This window comes from Suricata suricatta, chromosome 9 (assembly GCF_006229205.1).
Source record: "Suricata suricatta isolate VVHF042 chromosome 9, meerkat_22Aug2017_6uvM2_HiC, whole genome shotgun sequence".
In the NCBI taxonomy this organism is placed as follows: Eukaryota; Metazoa; Chordata; class Mammalia; order Carnivora; family Herpestidae; genus Suricata; species Suricata suricatta.
Genome location: NC_043708.1, coordinates 70,813,429 through 70,833,560, shown reverse-complemented (window position 1 = coordinate 70,833,560; position 20,132 = coordinate 70,813,429). Strand labels below are relative to the sequence as shown.

Below are 20,132 nucleotides of genomic sequence, written 5' to 3'. Positions count from 1 at the left end.
CTTTTTTTAATGTTTTTTATTTATTTTTGAGAGACAGAGAGAGACAGTGTGAGCAGGGGAAGGACAGAGAGGGAGACACAGAATCCGAAGCAGGCTCCAGGCTCTGAGCTGTCAGTCCAGAGCCTGACGCAGGGCTTGAACTCATAAACTATGAGATCATGACCTGAGCTGAAGTTGGATGCTCAACCAACTGAGTCACCCAGGCGCCCCAAAATTCTACTTTTCAAAAGATGTTGAGGTTTACTTTGAGGGCAAGTACATAACCATAATTAATTTTATCTGAAAGCTATCAATTTATAAATGCACATATAGCTGTGTACTCAACTTTTTTGATTGTATCATTAAATTATTTTATGCCTTTGTTTTGTTTTCTATTGAATCTGTCACATTCCTAAAGAGGCTATTGAAATCTTCTACTTATTTTATCAGGTTCTTCTTGCAAATTGCTTTTTTCCCACTTACTGAGCTTCTGTGTTTTTGGTGAATATGGTTTATGACATATCTCCATAAAGTCTGTCTGTTTAGCATAATACACAGAAAATCATCTTTTTCCTCTTCATCCTGTATAATAAATACAGCCTGCTATTTCCCCCTCAATATCCATTTTGCTCTTTCCCTCCCTTATTTGGTCTCAGAATAAAATCTGTGTTGCCATGACTTCCTGGAAGCTAGATATGGCTATGAACTAAGTTCTGGTCAATGAAATGTAAGTCCAAATTCATGTGGCAGCCTCAGGAATTTCTCTAAGACCCAGCATCCAAGCTCTTCAGTCTCTCCCAGCTATCTTGACTCCCAATTCCTTTCTTGCTGAAGTTGCTGATCCTCTGAGATTCAACCGTGTCCTTCTCTGCACCATGGTCTCTGCACCGTGTACCTTACTTAATGAGGTCCCTTGACTGGCACAGCATCTCTCAATTCCCAGCTGCCTCCTATGAACTCCTTCAGGCAAGCAATATTTTCAGATATTTTTGAAAAACAGTATTTAAATAGACCATATTACTATTTCTACTCTACTGTGGTTGAAATGCACAGGAGTGTATTATTTTGCAGAGCTGGGTCCTCTCAGAATTCCAGACAGAAAGCAGAAAAAGTTCCCTCTGCATTGGATAGCCACTATCATTTTTTTGTTTGTTTGTTTGTTTGTTTGTTATCACCAGCATTACTAACTCAGGGTTTTAGACTCAGGATTCATGATTCAAAACTGCCCTGAAACATCGAGCTTTGCTCTTGACATGTAAATTTTCAAAAGAAAAAATAACCACCAGGGTCTCACAACTCAAAAACTCCTTCATTTTTAGGACATCTTCTCCTCTTAAGACTTTTAAAGTCTATTTTGAAACACAAAGTCAAGAATTTGAATCTTTGGTCTCATTGGATCATTTTGTAATCTCCCTTTCCTGGATCAATAAAATTCATCCCCAGAATTTATGACAAAAGCGTTATGGGGGGAAAATGAATTTTAAAGAAGGAAAATATGTAAGATGATGTTTGAAACTGTTATCCCACTGCATATAGAACTGGAGATTCTAATAATACAATAGCATGAACACTAGACTTGATGTCAGAAGGAATTTGTTGATATTCAGACTTTTCTACTATCAGTTCAGTGCCCTTCGGCAAGTTACATAATATACCTTAGCCTCATTTTTCTTATCAAAATATGTGGAAAAATAATATCCAGTTGCCAAAGTTTCTATGACATTTAAAATGAGATGGAATATATGTCAAGCAAATAGTACAAATATCAGACCTTCTAGAACAGTGTTTACTGAAGGAAACTCACAAAGAAAAGGAGCAGGTCTGTGGTTTCCCCAGAGATAGCACACACACACTTCCCTTGACATTCTGGGGTGCCAAATGGCACTCTAGCGGGACCAATACCAGACTCTAAGAATGAGATCTCAGTCTTGAGCATGCAGATTTTAAGCTGCTTTATCAGGAAGCACCAGGCCAGCATAGAGATCGGGCTTCAAACTATGTAATTACAGCAATAGAAAGTGATGGAAACTGGCCTTCAGTTCTTATCTACCCCAACACTCTTTCAAAAGTGACTGATTTAAGCACTGGGTTGGAGCTCTTCAGGAAGCCAGCTTTCTCTCTGGGAGGGCAGCCCGCAGGGAATCTGTTACCTTTACCTCTAAATCTGTGAAATCCACATGCACTGTGACTGGCACAGAGTTGGTATAAATGTAGAAGGACTGTGGATGATCTGTGAGTTTGGGAGAAAGGATTAGAAGGAGTCTTGATTCCAGATACCAGAAGACTTGTGAAGCTATCGCCTCCAGGACAAATATTAGAGTTTTCTTCTGTTGTGGAAGACCCCCTACTCAAAGTTAGGCATGTTAAGGACCTTAGAAAATTGTCCCATCATGATAATGGTAACACGAAACAGAAGGTGTTATGAAGCAGGGGGAAGTAAAAACGCTGCAGTGCGTGGCCTGGTAATAAGGATCGCTGCTGTCTCATTACTCTGAACCGGGCAGGGTGATCAACATGGAGAAGGATGCTCAGCCCCCAACCTTCCAGGATATATAGACCTGTAGCAGGACTGTCAACAATATTGGTAGGGCCCAGTGCAAAGTGAAATTGCAGGGTCTCTTGTTCAAACTTCTTAAGAATCTTAAGATGGCAAGAGCAGAGCATTAAACTAAGCATGAGACCTTCTGAGCATGGGGTCCTATGAGACTGCACTGGTTTCACACACACAAGGCTGGTCCTCAGCTTTAGTCTGAATTTCTGTTAGTCAAATAGATTGTCTAGATACAGATGATACAGACAGGAGCATGGGGAGAGGGGGAACTTGCATTAATTTGATAATGGTTCAGCCACATGGAAGACAGAGTGAAGGCAAATTAACATTGGGTATGGCACATCAACTCTTCCACATACTTCTGAGCTGGTGAGATGCCATGTTGTCTTGACATCTGAAGACTAAGTATGATCTGTTTAACTAGGACCCCAATGGCACAGACCAAAGTAGTAGGACAAACCTATCTGCAAAGGAAAATAGTATAATAAAGGGATTGTTAATCAAAATAAACAAAAGGCTGAGCTTTTTTTTGAATTCCAAATGAGACATCTGTTGCCCTTCCCCAGGGAGCTTTCTAGGCAGGTGTTGGAGGAGGTCTTCGAGAAGACATGACTGGTGGCCCTGGACAATCAGAGGCTCCTCATCCCCTCCTCTGTCCTTGGAATGTATGTTCTGTCCCCTGTTCCCACAGTGGGAACCATTTTCAAGGATGCAGCTCTAAGAGAGCAATGAGTTGTTGAGACCATCTGGATTGTATACTTGACTGAGCCCCATTAAGGCCTTTATAAATGCTAAGATTCTGGCAGGTAGAAATGGAGATCTATCATCTGTTGCCACCCAAGACCAACCTCATATGTAAACTCTCTCACTTGTTAAATCTGTTACCCACGAGTCTGGAGTGGTCTGCCTCTTTCTTCAGCCCCTCCTTGCCATCTGCATATGATGGTTTGTGAACCACGATCAGAGTCGCCAACTTTGTCTCTCCTGATAACATTTCAGAGTTCTCCCCTCACAGAAGAAACTGCATCATCATAAAACTAATTTATCATAGCCAACCTGGGGCTATTTGTTGAAAGGCTTGGTTGTCTTCTCTTCTAGGGCAAGGAGCAAAGATGTAAAGAAGTAATCCTTAGAAAGTGTGTATGTTCTAGTTAAACTCCCAGGCTCTGAAAACAAATATTCATTCACTCGTTAATTGACTTATTCATTTATTTGACCAATATTGAGCTTCTACTATTTGACAAATCTGTATAATATCTGAAGCCTAGTAACTATCTATTGAATAAACTGTGAAAAGATACACAAGGCCTGCAGGCTCAGGGAATGGAGAGACAGATCTGGTGTTGAGCAATGTGTGACTGTGGATGGTTTATTTAACCTCTCTAATCATTAGTTCTCTCATCTGTAAAGCAAGAATGGCAATAGTATTAACATCTCATTTTTATAGCTTTATGGATTAATGTATGCAAAGCCTCTGATTCATTGCCCAACCCTTAGTTTGCCTCAGGAAATTCTAGCTATTGCCATTATTATTAATTTCTATTGATTTAACTAAACACAGAGCAGGCAGCAGCATATGTTTCACAAACCAAAACTTCTCTCTTGTAGTCACTAAGTCAATAAAAATTATAGGAAATGCTCAAAGTTCATTTCCTACCCATCGGAGGGTGCTACCCTGTTTTATTTTGTTTTGTTTCTTCCTCCAGGGCAGAAATAATCATGTGTCTTGGCATATCTAAGATGAGGAAGATTCCTACATGGACTCACACGTCCTTGTATATTCATACCGCCAAGGACCCAGCAGATTTAGTGTGTCTCATATCTAAATGAGAAATCGCGGCTAAAAATAGAAAGTCCCCAAAGTCAAAAGGAGGGATGTGCAAACACTGGTACAAATTAGCAGCCTTAACCCTTACGTGTGTGGTGTGGCACCTCCAAGACAGGGCAGGTCTTGGGAGACAACCAATCCACCATCCCTTTTCCAAAGAGAAATTGCAGACTCACTTAGCGCAGCCATGACCTGTGCCTCCACCTTGATACCTGAGATGTTATTACTCTCTGAGAAGCAAAATGATGGTTTAAAAGTCTGGCTGGTTCTGTCATTTCTCTTATCGCTCACCTTATTAATTGAATTCAATGCTGTTTATACTCATCCTAATAAAAGTTTCATTTAAAAAGAAAAAAAAAGTCTTGGTTTTTCAGGAAGAACCATTGGAGACTCAGTGACCCAGACAAGGGACCCCTCTTAAGAAATACACCTGACATGGAACTGCACATAGCAAGCCGGTGACTCCCCCTTCCTCTTTTGGTATGTCCAGCATCCCAGAGAGGCCCTGCAGTGCCTTCTCTGATGCATCAGGAAACATGAAGAGAAAGATCACAACAGTTTTCAGGTCCATCGGGTTAGGAGCAGAATTTCCGTCCAGCTACAGAAATCCTACATCTAAGCGGCAGGCAGAGCTGGGTACTTTGTGTTCCTAATGACATAAAGATAAGGACCAAAGGAGCAGCTAAGCACAGACCCCCCACAGGGGCACAACAGGAGCTGGGTGTGTGCAGTCATGGGTGAGCAGTTTCCTCTTCCCTTGACACAGAGCCCTGTAGTGTACGGGCATTTCTGGGAAGGTGGACACACCTTATGATTGGCTATTGCAGGTAAGAATTATTGTGAGCCTGCCTTTTGGAAATGAGGAAAGGAACGATTTATCACAACCCTGACCAAGCCAGGCAGGAAACAAGTTATTGTTTAATATTAGCTCATTGATTGAACCTACAAGCCTAGCAATACAGTAAAGGAAATTTCTTTACCATCAGTTATTTTAAAATATGTGCCATGTGATTTTCTGATAATATCCTTGTAATTAAAATACCCATATAAATCAATAATAAAAATGTTAAGATGAAAAGTACAGCATAGGAAATATAATCAATAATATTGTAATAACTTTGTATGATGGCATCGCTATATTGTACACCTAAAACTAATATAACATTGTACGTCAACTATACTTCAATAATTATTTTAGAAACCATTAATATCTGGGGGCAGAGGGGGAGGTGAAAATATACTTCACAAAAAGAAATACAAATGGCCAATCAATTTATAAAGAGGTATACAAATTCTTTGGCCATCAAAGAAACACAAAAAATTACAATGTGATTTATTTTTCCACCTAGCAAAATAGTGAAGATTATGTACACACACACACACACACACACACACACAATTATGGAATTCCTTCTCATTCCTTCACAGTTATTCCAAGGACTTCCCTCAAACCTCTCCCTGAATGAGTAGCTTGAGTCTTGAACGATCCACTCTAATGTCTGAAATTAAGACTGCAAATGCTCAATTCTTAAGCCCAGTCACATCTAGCCTCAGTGCAGTCTTCTGTACTCAAAGAACAAATTATCTAGTTGTGAGAAACTAGATTAAATGATGTCAGGGCTGAGGAAAAAAGGACAGCGAGAAAAAAGTAATCAAGGAGAACAGAACAATGCTAAGTACACAACCCATTTTGTAGGAAGGACAACTTCAATGACGTTGCACCAACCTTCAAGTCCAGGTGAGAAGGGGATGAATTTACCATTGGCATAGCCCTCTCCTCGAAGAGCAAGCCAAAAAATATCTTGCATCACTACATTTTCAATACAAAGTTTTGCAAATGTGAAACAGAGTGATAACAGGAGCAAACAATAGACAGTCCTGAAAATTATTCTTCCTATATTGTACTGTTAAATTCTAAAAATTTGAATGCCAAAGCCTTTAATAATACAATTATAAAATAATTAAATTTTGAATACAAAATTGGGTTTATTCTTGTATTATTGAAGTTAATTCTACTTTGTTGATGTTCCAGTTCACCTTTAGGTTTGGTCAAATACTGACTTAAACATCTCAATGTTGAGCATCTGGTCAAAATATCTTAAGAAAATAATGGGAGGTATGAATTAAGTTCATGTAAGCATACATTTATCAGTGTTGTTTATCAAAACTGGGAAAAAATGGGAACTACTTTATATAAAATACTGATGTAGTTGTGAGGTTTAAGTTCTAGTGGAAGTTATGCTCCCTTAAAATACATATCCTAGAAACAAAAGATTTATTAGGGATCTACCAACTCCCCTTGCACCAGAGAACCAATTTATATCCAACTGGTCCCTTAAGATAATGACAGTAGCAAGAACAAAGAGCAGATTTTTGAACCAGACTATTTTTTAATTTGTCCACTAACTTGTCACATGGAGGCGCTGTTTGCCAACACTGCCCACATTTAGGCTTGAATTCTGAGCACAGCTGGGGTCCCTTTGTGTCTTCATTTCAGTAGTGATCCCTCCCTCCAGTAGACCAGACACCCGGCAATGAGCTCTTCTCTGGGCACTCTCATTCTGATCTTAACGTTTGGTAAGTACATTTTACTGAAATGGGTTTTTTTTACTGTTTCAAAATAGGAAAACTTTCTCTAAAAGACATAACTCTGGTCAAATTCATGAAACAAGCACTTTTTTTTTCCTTACAGGAGGAACCAGTGGCAATTCAGTCAAACAGACAGACCAGATTACTGTCTTGGAAGGAGCATCTGTGACCATGAATTGCACATACACGTCCACACTGTACCCGACTCTTTTCTGGTATGTCCAGTACCCCAACAAAGCTCTGCAATTTCTTCAGAAAGAGACGATGGAAAACAGCAAGAACTTTGGAGCCAGAAATATTAAAGACAAAACCTCTCCTATTACGAAATCCTCAGTCCAGGTATCAGACTCGGCGGTGTACTACTGTCTTCTGAGAGATACACACAGTGCCAAGGGCAGGGAGGGGATCTGTACAAAAACCTCAGGGGCCCAGGTGAGGTGTGTAGTGAGCCTGGGAACCCCACGCAGAGGAGACAGTTCTCTCTCATAGTCCTGTTGGGACTTTGTTGGGAGATAAAGAAAAACAAAATCAACTGCAACTGCCTCTAATTTCAGTGGATTCTTGAACTGAAAAAGACATGTGGGAAAGAAAAATTATTCCAGCAAGTAGAATAATTTTTGTACTGGAAAGAGAAAATGGGAAAGTATAAGTGAAAAGGTACAAAGAAAAGACTTCAATGCTTTTAATATAATCAGGTCTTCTGGATCATTTAAATTAATTTCCAAAACACACACAAAAAAAGAATTTTCAAGCATAGTTTGAGAATTTTAAGGCAAAATCTTTGGAAGCCTAAAGGGAATGAAGGAAATCCCAAACCCATAAACCAGGAAGAAATGGATTGATACCCAGCAACAGGGTTTTCGAGCATATTATCAACAGATAATGTGTGTGCTCTTAGAAAATAATGGAGGAATCATTATGAGCTAGAATATATTCCCTAAAGATATTTTTTAAATAAACTTACTAAATTCAAGGTACTTCTCTAGACTAAAATTGTCTCAAATGTTTGCATTTTGCTTTCCATTAGATCATTAGGAAGATAAGTAATATCATACATCACTTACTGAGTGATGTATTTATCACAGGCCCTATTATACTATAGATAATAATAATAGCTAGCATTTATCAAGTGCCTAACATGTATGAAGTATTGTTTTAAATGCATCACATACATTCATTCATTTAATCTTCACTACGACCCCATGAAGCAGGCACAATTATTTGTCCCAAGGAAACTAAGGTACAGAGAAATAGCCAAACTTGTCTACAGACTTAGACCAAAGCTTGTACTCTTAACTTCTAGACTTTGTTAACTCCTAGTGTTATCAGCAATTTTCACCACAAACTGTTACACCTTTCTTCCCAATATGAGTCACCAAGAACAGAACCCACAGAATACAAATGGAGTGGGTTATTGGATTTATTTTAGTCCAGCCGGACAGCCCCTCCCGAGCGCTTGGCAGTTCTTGGAAGAGTGCCTCATCATGGTAATTAACCAATTACAATTACAGCATTTCATTATAGTCAATTATATTACAACACAAAACCGTTAGCATTCGGCGGGAACCTATCGTTTTAAAGTTCTTTGTCTTTTAAAATGACCAATCATAGTTAGGCACCTAAAATACCGTGGGGCAGTGACCTGTTGACCTTGTCTTGGCCGGACCTCAGAGGGGTGGGGCTGCTTAACAGAATCTTGAAAAACAAGTTAACCTTTAAGTCACAATATTCGTTATCGAGTTACATTCTTAGGGTCTTCCCAGAGCCAGGTTGCTCAACTTGTAATTTACCAGAATGGGAGTGAGCGAGTGAAACAATGGTTGGTATATTAGGATCCAGTTTGACTGGAGCATTGTGAAAACTTCTCAGAACCCAGTTATCTAACAAGTGGCAGGGCTGAGGCTCAAACTGACGTCTGTTAGGCTCTCCAAATCATGTCCACTCTTCATGTTGTCCCTCTGGGTAATGCCACAGTCCATGGCCCTCGGCTGAAAGAATGGCTTATATAAAGATTCAGTTGAGAGAACTGTCTCTATTGATTGTTGCTTCACAGGATTTTATCTTTCATCTTACCTGTTCGTATTCATTTTATGTGAATTCACGTAAGGGGTGCCCATCAAATGTGCAACTGGCACAATACAGAGATGGGTAGTTAATATGCCAGATTGTATTAGATGAACTGAAACAGCCAAAATAAAACTTGATGTAGACAACTGTGTATTTATGCATGTAGTTTTATAAAAATGTATTCCAATACATACTATGGAGCACTGTGGATTGACAGTATTTTTTATGAAAATGATTTGGGCGTGTAATTTGTGCAAACTAGCTAGAAGAAAAGGAGATTTGCTGAAAAGATACAGAGGAGTCTCATAAAATCTATTTGTGAGAAATACAGCTGAGCCTCACGAGATGAACATCATCAATTGGCTATTCTTTCTGAATCTATTTCTCTCTGAATATGTAATCAATTCTCCTCTTAGGAGACCAGATTCCATGGTAAGTCTGTTGGTTTCTATTCCACAATAACCCGAGTTTGAACATACCCAGCTTTGCCAAGGGATGACTCTGGTTCAAACTCCATGGGGTTTTACAGCTCTAATGACTAACACTATCTAACAACCGTTTGTATACTCCTAGTTCAAATTCATAAGCCCAGTGTTGACCAGATCCAATAAGCTACAGCCAGGAAAAGGTCACTTAATACAAACAAGACTTCTAGAAGTGTTCCTTAAGGAGCACCTCTGATAGAGGAGCTAGAAAGGAGTCCCAGAATTTAAAATGATTTCAAGCCCAAGATAGTTCAACAGTGTAATAAAACCACTGAACCAATCGTAGGTAACAATGACAGACGAATGGAAACCAGATGAATAAAGTGATACTCTGGCAGGACATCATTTGAAACATATTTGGATAGTTGTGGACAAAGATGAAACATTAAGGCTAGGAAAGGAGTCTGCAATCATATGATATGAAGAAACAGGGCTGTCATGTGAAGAAACCAGAGATAGTTATAAGGAATACCTTTAAAAAACAGAGACCATAACTGTCCTCGGGTTGTTTAAAAAGGTATAAAGTGGCACAAACAGGTTGTCATCTACTCTACTTGATCTAAAACTGCCAGCTGAAGCCAAAGACTCATCCCCACCCCCACCCCAACGCCTCCCCCACCCCACGCTCGGGACTCCCAGCTGGGGGATGCTAACTTTGGTTCTAGTCTTGTCTTGGCTTTTTTTTTTTTCTTTTCAGAGTTTGACCTACATAACAAATGACTGTGCATCTTGCCACTAGGTGGCAATGTGGGCATTTTAAAGATCGACCCGTTCATTATGCAGGCAGCCCTATAAATAGTGCAAACATGTACATTTGTGCTGTCTCTGATGGACTGGGAATCCCGTTTGATTTCTAAAGTTAATGTACAGAAGTTATAATAAGAAAAGATTCATTTGACCAACTAACATATATTCCAAATCCTGTAACAGAGACCGTGGGAGCTTTAGCTGCAGTAATAATGGTGAAGACCCAGCAAGTTCTGCTGGCTACTCTGTGGCTTCAGTTCATCTGTGAGTTGGGGAGTTTGGGGATATTGGGAACAGGAAGACTAAGTGGATATTTTTTCAAAATTCTGAGGAGGGGAGATAAGGGGACTCTGAGTGGCTAACCTGGAGGACTCTGGGAAATGTGAAAAGGAAAACATTTTGTAGAAATGTTACAGTAAGAGTAATATTCTGTCTTTGACAATGTCTTTGAGAATAGGGGTAAGCGGCAAAAATGGAGCGGTGCACCGTCTCCGGTCCCTGACTGCCCAGGAAGGCGATTTTGTCGCAATCAACTGCAGTTACTCAATAGGAATGACCACTTTGCACTGGTTGCAACAGAATCCTGGAGGAGGTATTGTCTCCTTGTTTATACTGAGCCTAGAGATGAAGAAGAAAGGAAGAATACGAGCCACAATAAACACAAAGGAACTTCACAGCTCTCTGTACATCACAGCCTCCCAGCCCAGAGACTCTGCCGTCTACCTCTGTGCGGTGGAGACACAGTGCTCCACCGTCATCGGGAGCCTGTACTCAAAACTCTCAAGCTCAAAGGCATCATCTCCCCTCACTCTTGTCTTTCTAAACTTGTCTGTCTCTCTCATTGGACAGATGATGTCAGATTTTTGAAGGTTTTTTTTAATGTAATATATTTTCCCCTCTAAACGATTTCTAACATGTAAAGCATCATCATCAAGTGTTTTAACCAGAACAACACATGATCTATTATACTGGAAGTGAATATATGGACGCTGGAGCCAAACAGCCACAGCACAAAAATACTGATTCTGCACTTAACTAAGTGATCTTGGCCAAGTCACTCTTTCTCAGTTTTTTCTCAGCTATAAAAGAGAAAAAAGAGTGTATCTAACTCCTACATATGGGAATTATACAAGGTAATACATTCAATACATGTAAAGTGCTTAAAACAGTCCCGAGCACATAGTATTATGTAAGTGGTAACTATCATTAGTATTAGGTTTAGATGTACCATGAGTTTGCTAATACTCACTGATAGGTTAATACCTTAAATCTTTGGAGAAGTAAATAGAATATAAATAACAAGCACCTAATAATACTTGTAGTTTCCAAGTTATTTACTAATAAAGCCCAGTAGTCATCAGACTTTTTAAATTGTTTTGGGAAAAACATAGAGAGGTTTTAGAAAGATGACACTGTGGTTGGGTTTCTGTATGGAGATAGACAGGTAAGAACGGTTAAGGGGAAGTTCAGTGATTTCCTTTGGAGAAAACTCAGGTTCTAATTTTCTCACCTGGAGATCCCTAATGGAAACTTGTGTTTATAAAAATTCATGAAAAGGGGCACCTGGGTCACTTGGTTGATTGAGCATCTGTCTCTTGATTTCAGCTCAGGTCATGATCTTATGATCATGTGACTGAGCCCCATCTCAGGTCCAGTGCTGGGCATGAAGACTGTTTAAGACTGACTCTCTCTTTCTCTCTCTGCCCATCTCCTCTCTCTCTTTAAAACAACAACGACAAAAAAAAAACAACCCTGTAACCAAAAACTTCATGAAATAAAATATCAACCAACGGGTCTCAATCACTGGTTCTCCACCTTTCTTTCACCAAGGATTCCTTATGTTATTTTCCACCCACTGGAATTCTTATGCTGAAACATATTACTGTTATCATTGTTCTTGTTAGTTAAAATTAATTGCACATACTAGGTTATAAATAAGTCTGTTCATTTTAAAATTAAAGGTTTTTTGATCACACTACTACATGCACATACCTAAAAAGCCATTAGTGCTACAAATCTCTGTTCCCCTATTTCTCCACCTCAAAAAACAGCAATGCCTGGCTCTACTCCCACTCTCCAATGCAAATCTATTTTAACAATTTCCAAATTATATGTTTTTCCCTCGACTTATCAATATTAGGCATGATCTTTTTACCTCCTTTTATGGTAACACACTACGATTCTCACCTTCTTAACATAGGTATATCACAACATGGAGTTGAAGCAAGAGTCAGTACACATGATTATGACTGCATAAATATTGTCACTTTCCAGCCTAAATAAGTATTATGATTACATTTCCTTTCTGGTACCATTTGTGTTTAACTAATCCTTACCTAATTTTTTCATTTATTCTATATCAATTTCCTGGGTTTTTTTCTGAGTTCTTTGGCAGTGTTCTAAAAATACTTGTTAATGGGGGCACCCAGGTGTCTCAGTCAGTTGAGCGTCTGAGTCTTGCTTTTCACTGCAGGGTCATGGAATCAAGCCCCGCACTGAGCCCCAGTGACAAGCCCTACATTGAGCTCTGCACTGAGCATGGAACCTACTTAAGATTCTCTCACTCACTTCTTCTGTCCTACTCCCCCCACTTGGATGTGCTCTCTCTCTCTAAAAAAAAAAAAACTTGTTAATAAATTTCCCCCCAATGCGTATCAAGTTGATTATCTATTTTTTCTTTTTTTCCTTAGAGATTTCCTCTCCCTAGACCTTTGGCTTGTGTAAACTGATTGCTCTTTGGACCTGGTGCATAAATTTTATTCTAGGATCTTCTCATGTCACTCATCAGTTTTGCTATTTTGCATCTTGAATCTCAAATATCTTCATTTCTGGGCTTAATCCTTTCTTTTGCTGAAACACGTTCTCCAAAACCTCTGTAATAAATCATACATAATATTTTTTCCAGTCAGTCTTCACATGTCAGAAAATATCTTTATTCTACCCTCATACTTGATTGCTGTTTTGACTGAATATAAAATTATAAAATTATAGGTTGAAATCCCCTCAGCATTTCCAGTATTTGAGTAGAAAACATATTTTCATTGGCTTTTTTTTTTTTTTGAGAAAAAGTGTAGAGAGCACTCCATTCTCCGTTGGTATTTTGAGGACATCATTTCCTGATGTCCTAATACCCAGGATTGCTGTTAAGAATGGTAATGTCATTTTGAATCATTCTCTTTTATGACCTTTTTATTCTCTCTGAAAAGGTTTAGGATTCTGTCTTTTCTTCCTAATATTCTAAAAATTTCAATTCAGCAAATATATGTGAGTAACTGAGTAAAAAGCATTTCTAGGCTCCACACATATAATATGCCTGAGACTCTCTGGAGTCTCAGAGAAGCTTGGAACCCACTAGTATCTACTGCTCCTCCTGTAGTTATGTTCACTTCACATGTGTCCACACTCCTTGCCCTGGATGAGACTATCACCCGAAGAAGTAGGCAGGTGCAACTTGTTTTTCTGAGTCTATGACACCTATAAAAAGTTGATAAGAATAAAATTTTCCCTCATTATTTCCTCAACATTAAAAGAGAGTTCTCTTCATTAAAAAGCCAAGTAAAGAGAGTTGAGCCATTTCCCTTTAATGGGAGTAGGAACATACTTTTTTTTTTCAGAGATGCTGGGTACATAAATTATATTGTTTTATTCACTTGTTAATTTCATAAGTATTTACTGAAGGGACTATTAAGGGCCAGGCATTATTCAAGACTGTGGGTACACACCAATGACCCAGACAAGCAAAGTCCCTCTGACCATAAAACTTATATCAATAAGGTACGGAGACATAAAAATACAGAAATAAATAAGTTCAATAATCCCACAAATATTTATTGAGCACCTACTCTCTACCAGATATGTTCCAAGTCCTGAGGACATAGCAGTGAACAAAATAAACAAAAGAATCTACTCACATGGAATCAATATTCTGGTGAATAAAATAAGGTAAACCAGATATTATAAATGTTCAAAGGAAGATAAAAGAGGCTGTTATAATGGAATAAGAGTGGGGAACACGTTCATCAAGTGGTCAGGGGAAAATTCTCCGAGGTGATATTTGAGCTAAAACTCAAAAGGGAATAAAGTCCAGGTCCTGCTAAGATATGGGCAGAAAGCATTATAAGCACAGGGAAAGGAAATACAAAAGCCTTAACATGAGAGAAAGCCCAATATATTCCAGGAATAAGAATAAGAAGGGAGTAGCCAAAGCACCATGAAGGAGCCTACTGAATGAGATGGCTCCCAGAAGTGTCGTGTAGAGCCTTACAAAAGCCACGGTGAATTGGATTTGGGGTTTATACCAAGTGTAATGAGAAGTTGTTCGAAAATTATAAATAGGTCAGTGACATGGTGTGATTTATTTTTTTAAGCAATATTACTTGGCTCCAGTGTGGAAAGTAGATAAGGAGAGAGGAGTGGAGGAAAAGCAAAAAACAAAAAAACAAGAACATTTAGTAGACTGTCAAAATAATCCATGCAAAAATGATGGTGGTTTAGACTAGAATGGGAACAATGGGGACAAAGAGAAATACTCAAATATGAGATACATTTGAGAGTGAAATTAACAAGATTTGCTCATGGAGTAAATGAGGGGCAGGGCAGAGGAAAAGGAGCAGAACCAAGAATGACTTCTTGCTACGTGGCCTAAGTGACAGAGTACATCTTGATATGAGTTCTTGATGTAGCAAAGCCTGGGACATTGAAGAGAAATCAAGATTTGTGTTTTATTTTATTTTTATTTTTGAAAAAGAGAGAGGGTGAGTGTGTGTAGCAGAGGGAGAGGGAGAGGGAGAGAGAGAGAGAGAGAGAGAGAGAGAGAGAGAATCTTAAGCAGATTTCATCCCCAACTCAGAGCCCAACTCAAGCACTATCTTACAACCATGAAATCATGACCTGATGTGAAATCAAGAGTCAGATGCTCCAGCAACAGAGCCACCCAGGTGCCCCAAGATTTGTGTTTTAGCCATGGTGGGTTTATGATGCCCATTTAGAAACCCAAGTGAGGATGTTAGATAAATTATTTTTAAGCTTAATAGAGAGGTCAAGGATAGAGATAAAGCCTCAGGTGTCATTGATATGTGGGTATTTAAGGCCAAGGCGCATGGTGAGATAGATTTGCTAGGGAGAAAATATAATGAGTGGATGAGAGCTTGGGTCAGACTGGAGCACTCCAGAGGAAGGTGAGCAAAAAAGAGAGAGAGAGAGAGAGAGCAGCACGGGGGCCCAGAAGGAGTGGCCATAAGACAGGAGAAGGTCTGGAGAGTCAGAAGAAGGGAATGTCTAGCTGTGAGAGGGGTACTGGTCTGCCGAGAGGTCGAGTAAAATGAGAATGTACTTCCAGCAGTACTTGGCTGCAAGGAGGTTCTAGTGCATATGACGAGAACAGTTTCAGTGAGGGGTGGGAATGGAAGATGAATTGAAACTGGCTGAGGAGCTAATGGGAAGCAAAGAAATAGAGGCAGAAAAAAAAATAATTCATTTGAGAGATTTTGTTGGAAAAGGAGCAGAGAAGTGGAATACTAACTGAGGAAGAACCAGAGGTGAGGGAGCAATTTGTTACTCTGTTGGTTGGTTTGTTTTAAGAACAGTTGACAACAGAGTGTGCATTCAGAAGACAAAGCTATCTGAAGGTGCTACTTTATTGTTACTACTGATGGACACTCATCTAGAATTCTTAAAACTGTAGATATTCAGGATTAAATCACTAAATAAATACAAGCGATTCACTTGCAGAAGAGTGACCTCTGGGGATTGCCTAACATTCTTACTTCCAATTTAAATGTATTTTTCTGCATCAGCCCTGAGATTTCAGCAACTCAGGTTTAAGACTTTTGTGTTGAATTAGCATATGGCCTGGTTGCATTCCTTATTAAGGCAGTACCTGAATCTCTGGTCAGGTAACAAAAATATGAAAAACTAAATGATGACTGCAGAAACACCAGTATTGTGTGAGCCAAAGTGAAGTTCTGAGGGGAAAGGAGAATTTTGAATCATTTCTCCAAAATCTCATCACATGCCTCTCTTTGTCTAACTAAATTCAAGATAGCACTTCAGAACTAAATTTAGCTTCTTTGCAATCCCTGCCGTTGGAAGGAAAGATCTGTAAAGAAATCATGACCTAAGCAATGACAGCTACTTCAGTGTCTGTCACACAGGTGACCCAAAAACCCCAGGCCCCCAAGACTCTACCAGCAGTATTTCTCCATTGCACCATTCTAAGGGCACCATTCTTCCTTTGGTCTATGTGACGTTACCTTCTAGAATTTCACAATACAAAGGCCAAGTCAGCCAGACACTGTTTAGCCTAAGAACATAGCCCACAGGCCCCAGTAAGATACTGAAAATCTATAGCATGGGTATGTACCCACGAATTTCAGCTTGTGTTTTCCTTTCCATTGACTCCTAGCCAGGTTTGGAGTAGATTCCTGTTAAAATAGATCATTTTTTTTTTTTTAGTATTCTTTCAAAACAGAAATTTGTGGGCCACTTGGGTGGCTCAGTCAGTTGAGCATCTGACACTTAGTTTCGGCTCAGGTCATGATCTCACAATTTCATGAGTTTGTGCAGAGCTTGCATGGGATTCTCTCTTTCTCTCTCTCTCTCTCTGTCCCTCCCCTGCTGGTGCTGTCTCTGTCTCTCTCAAAAATAAATAAATAAATAAATAATAAAACCAGAAATTTGTGATGACTTGAAGCATGTTTATATGCTAGTGTATGTGAGATTCAATAATATTTTATGACAATCAAATTCCCACTTTATTTTGATTTTTTTTAAAAAATAGGTTTGGATCAGGAAATAAGTTTTATGAACAAACTATCTTTATTTTGTCCCTCTCCTATAAGTCACAATGTGCTCTAATGTAGAATGATCAGAATATCAGAAGATATAAAAATTCATTTATAGGGGTGCCTGGGTGGCTCAGTCAGTTAAGCATCCCAATTCAGCTCAGGTCATGATCTCACAGTTTGTGGGTTCAGATCCTGTGTCAGGCTCTGTGCTGACAGCTCAGAGGCTGGAGCCTGCTTCAGATTCTGTCTCTCTCTCTCTCTCTCTCTCTCTCTCTCTCTCTCTCTCTCTCTCTCTCTCTTCCTGATCACACTGTCTCTCTCTGTCTTTCAAAAATAAATAAATATTAAAAATTTTTTTTAATTCACTTACATAAGATTGTCTTATTATAAAGTTTAGGAGCATCGCTGCTTGGAATCTACAGAAAGGACAGGATGACCCTTAAATTTGTCTGTTAGTCATGAGTTAGAGACTTTATACATTACACACAGCCCAACAGTCTGTGAAATGGAGAGAAATTCTAGACAATCCCTAACAAGGCTCCCAGCCTGAGAGATCTACATTTGTCTTGGGTGTAAAGCACTTAAAAGTAAACCATTAAAGGATGAGACCAAAGACTCTGATCACTGGGACTTGTCATAAAACTCAAAGCACCAATGAACAAGCAATGTTTTCCATTTGGCAGGATGGTTATGGAGTTTGTGAAAGCGTATAGATAGCATAGTTCCCTTAAAGAAAAAAGAAGAAGTTATTTGCTCAAGGAGACAAGAGGAAAGAATGAACAAATGTTGAAACTCCATTTATTCAGACTATACCTCAGATAGATGGGTCCTGTCAGGCAATAAATAAAAGCATCTTCCAAAGAGGCTTATGATATTGGGGGAAAAGTCACAGGACACGATTCCATACAAATGTCCTGGAGATCATGGAAATTTTCTGCTATTGGGAAAGACAGTAAGTATTTTCTTTGTTTTATGGTCCTTCCTTTGTGGTGTTCTTATTAACCTAGCTGATCTGTCCCAGAGGAGCATATGGATCAGTGAGGGAGAAAAGGGACAGACACTCAAGGTCAGAAGGATCAGGAAAAAGACCCTCCCCATTCAGCAATCCTAGAAACTACATGATTGCAGGTGTCCCTGATTCTCCTTTGGTTGCTCTGAACTCAGTCATGAAAGCATGAAACCTTTATATTTCCAGGGGCTGGAAGCTGGAAGAATTAGATTAAAGTCTGTTGACTGCTTCACAACTTTATCCACGGGCACAAACTAGTCAATGGGAACAAGGCTAGATGTTCAGCTCTAAAAGTTTTTTATCCATCACATACCACTCAGAGAGGCCATATGGCTTCCAGGTGCAAAATTATTATTATTATTATTATTATTATTATTATTATTATTATTTGCCTCTAGGACCTGTTTTAGCTATTTTTCTCATTCTGCCCTGGCACATTAATTGACATTAACTGACTCTCCACTTCCTTTTCAAACTTGGCAAGTCTTCTTAAATTCTGAAACATTGCTCCCTTCTCTATTTAAAGAAAGTTGCCATATTCATCTTCTAAACGCCATTTCCACATCAAGGACAGATATTCATCCGTCATCCATCAGACCCATGTTCATTTCATTTGTTTGAATCTCCCTCTATTTCAACTACCAATAAAATATTTAAATCTCTTCAGTGAAGTCTTAAGGTAATGAATCTTACACAGATTTCTGTTGAGAAGGGAGGTTTTATAAGCTAGTTTTTCAAAGTCACAAAGCTGGTCCTAAGACCATGCTCCATGGATGCCAACTGGGGAAAAAACACAGAATAGGATCAATTTTAAACAAGCAGGAAGCTTTCAAAATAGGAACCCAGTAGGCGTGAGAGGATCAGTGACAGCCTGGAGGAATCCATCAAAGACCTTTCACCACCTACCACCATGCCCCAATAACGTTTTCTCTCTTCTTTTTCTTCTTTCTTTCCTCTTTATTTCTCTTCTATTTGTCCTTGAGACTCAACAGAGTTCTCCAAAAGCCTAAAAATCTCTGCTAGCCTCAGGTACGGCTCTATTTCCAAAGCCTTATTATATAGCCATATCAAGTCAATGCTAATTTCAGTCCCTGTTTCCTGGTAAGGAGCCAATGTTGAAATTCCATGAGGTGTGAACGAACTTCTAGAACACCTTTTGTTTTATTGAAAGTTGAAACAGTAGAAAGCCGATGCAGTGAGATTTAGTCAATGATGTCTTGGTGAGTGGATAATTGAAGCTGAAGTTGAAGAACCAAAAATATTCCTAGACCCAGGCTAATGGAAAATAAGTAACAGCTAGGACCCATGGTTTGGGGCCAAATAGAAGCAAATACTTTGGAAAAAGGAAAAACAGTAAGCGCCAAGTGGCTTATATCAGATGTCTCTTGGCCATAACTTCATAGCGTATCAGCCCCACATTTCCTGTTGTCACTCTTGTGACAACGAGGTTTCTGCAGACTTCTTCCGGCTGGACGCATGCACAACATGTCAGTGCCTCACCTCAGTGGGCCAGAGAGGGGTGTCTCTTGTTTCCTGACTGGGGGCTTCTCTGACATCAAGGTGTGGGACACCTTAGGAACCTGTTGGGCATTCTTATCACACGACCAAGAAGGACAGGAGAAATGAATATTCTTGGGACTACTTTTGAACAATGTGGGGGGGGGGGACACCAAATAAATGGTTTCACCTTCACACCAACCACACCCCTCCACTGTGGGGAGCTGCCAGAAGAGCTGCCAGAAGACACGTGCCTTGACCTGCAAGATCAGCCACCCGCACACCTGAGCTGCGTTATCACTCCCAGCACAGCAAGAGCTGCATTATCACCTTCAACTGAGGCCTTCTTGTTTACCTCCCAAGCCTGCCTTGTTAGCCTCTCCGGCGGCAGCGTGCTGACGCTGCAGTCCTCGCCCTTGTTTCCTAGCAACTAACTCACGTCAACTGCCCGCCTTCTACTCTTTATAAGACATGCGTGGTCTCTCAATAAAGAGAGTGGCTTGATCGGAACGCTTGTCTGGCCTTCACTCTCTGTGTCTCCTGCCCTACCCTACTCTCACTCCCTTTCTCAGGGACCCGCATCAACTGACCCCAC

General features: G+C 39.6%; 1 long non-coding RNA gene and 2 gene segments (V, D, J or C); 2 read left to right on the top strand and 1 right to left on the bottom strand.

Moving 5' to 3' along the window:
* LOC115301995 overlaps positions 1-3,616 on the bottom strand; it is an 18,103-nt gene extending 14,487 nt beyond the window's left edge. The window contains exon 1 of the long non-coding RNA XR_003913380.1: positions 3,400-3,616. This is a non-coding gene — a long non-coding RNA (uncharacterized LOC115301995). The remainder of the gene's footprint in view (positions 1-3,399) is intronic.
* Positions 1-20,132, top strand: part of LOC115301965 — a 550,585-nt gene that overhangs the window by 248,925 nt on the left and 281,528 nt on the right.
* LOC115301980 lies at positions 6,864-8,155 on the top strand. The segment is given in 2 exon segments: positions 6,864-6,935; positions 7,051-8,155. Coding segments are annotated over 2 exon segments (429 nt in total).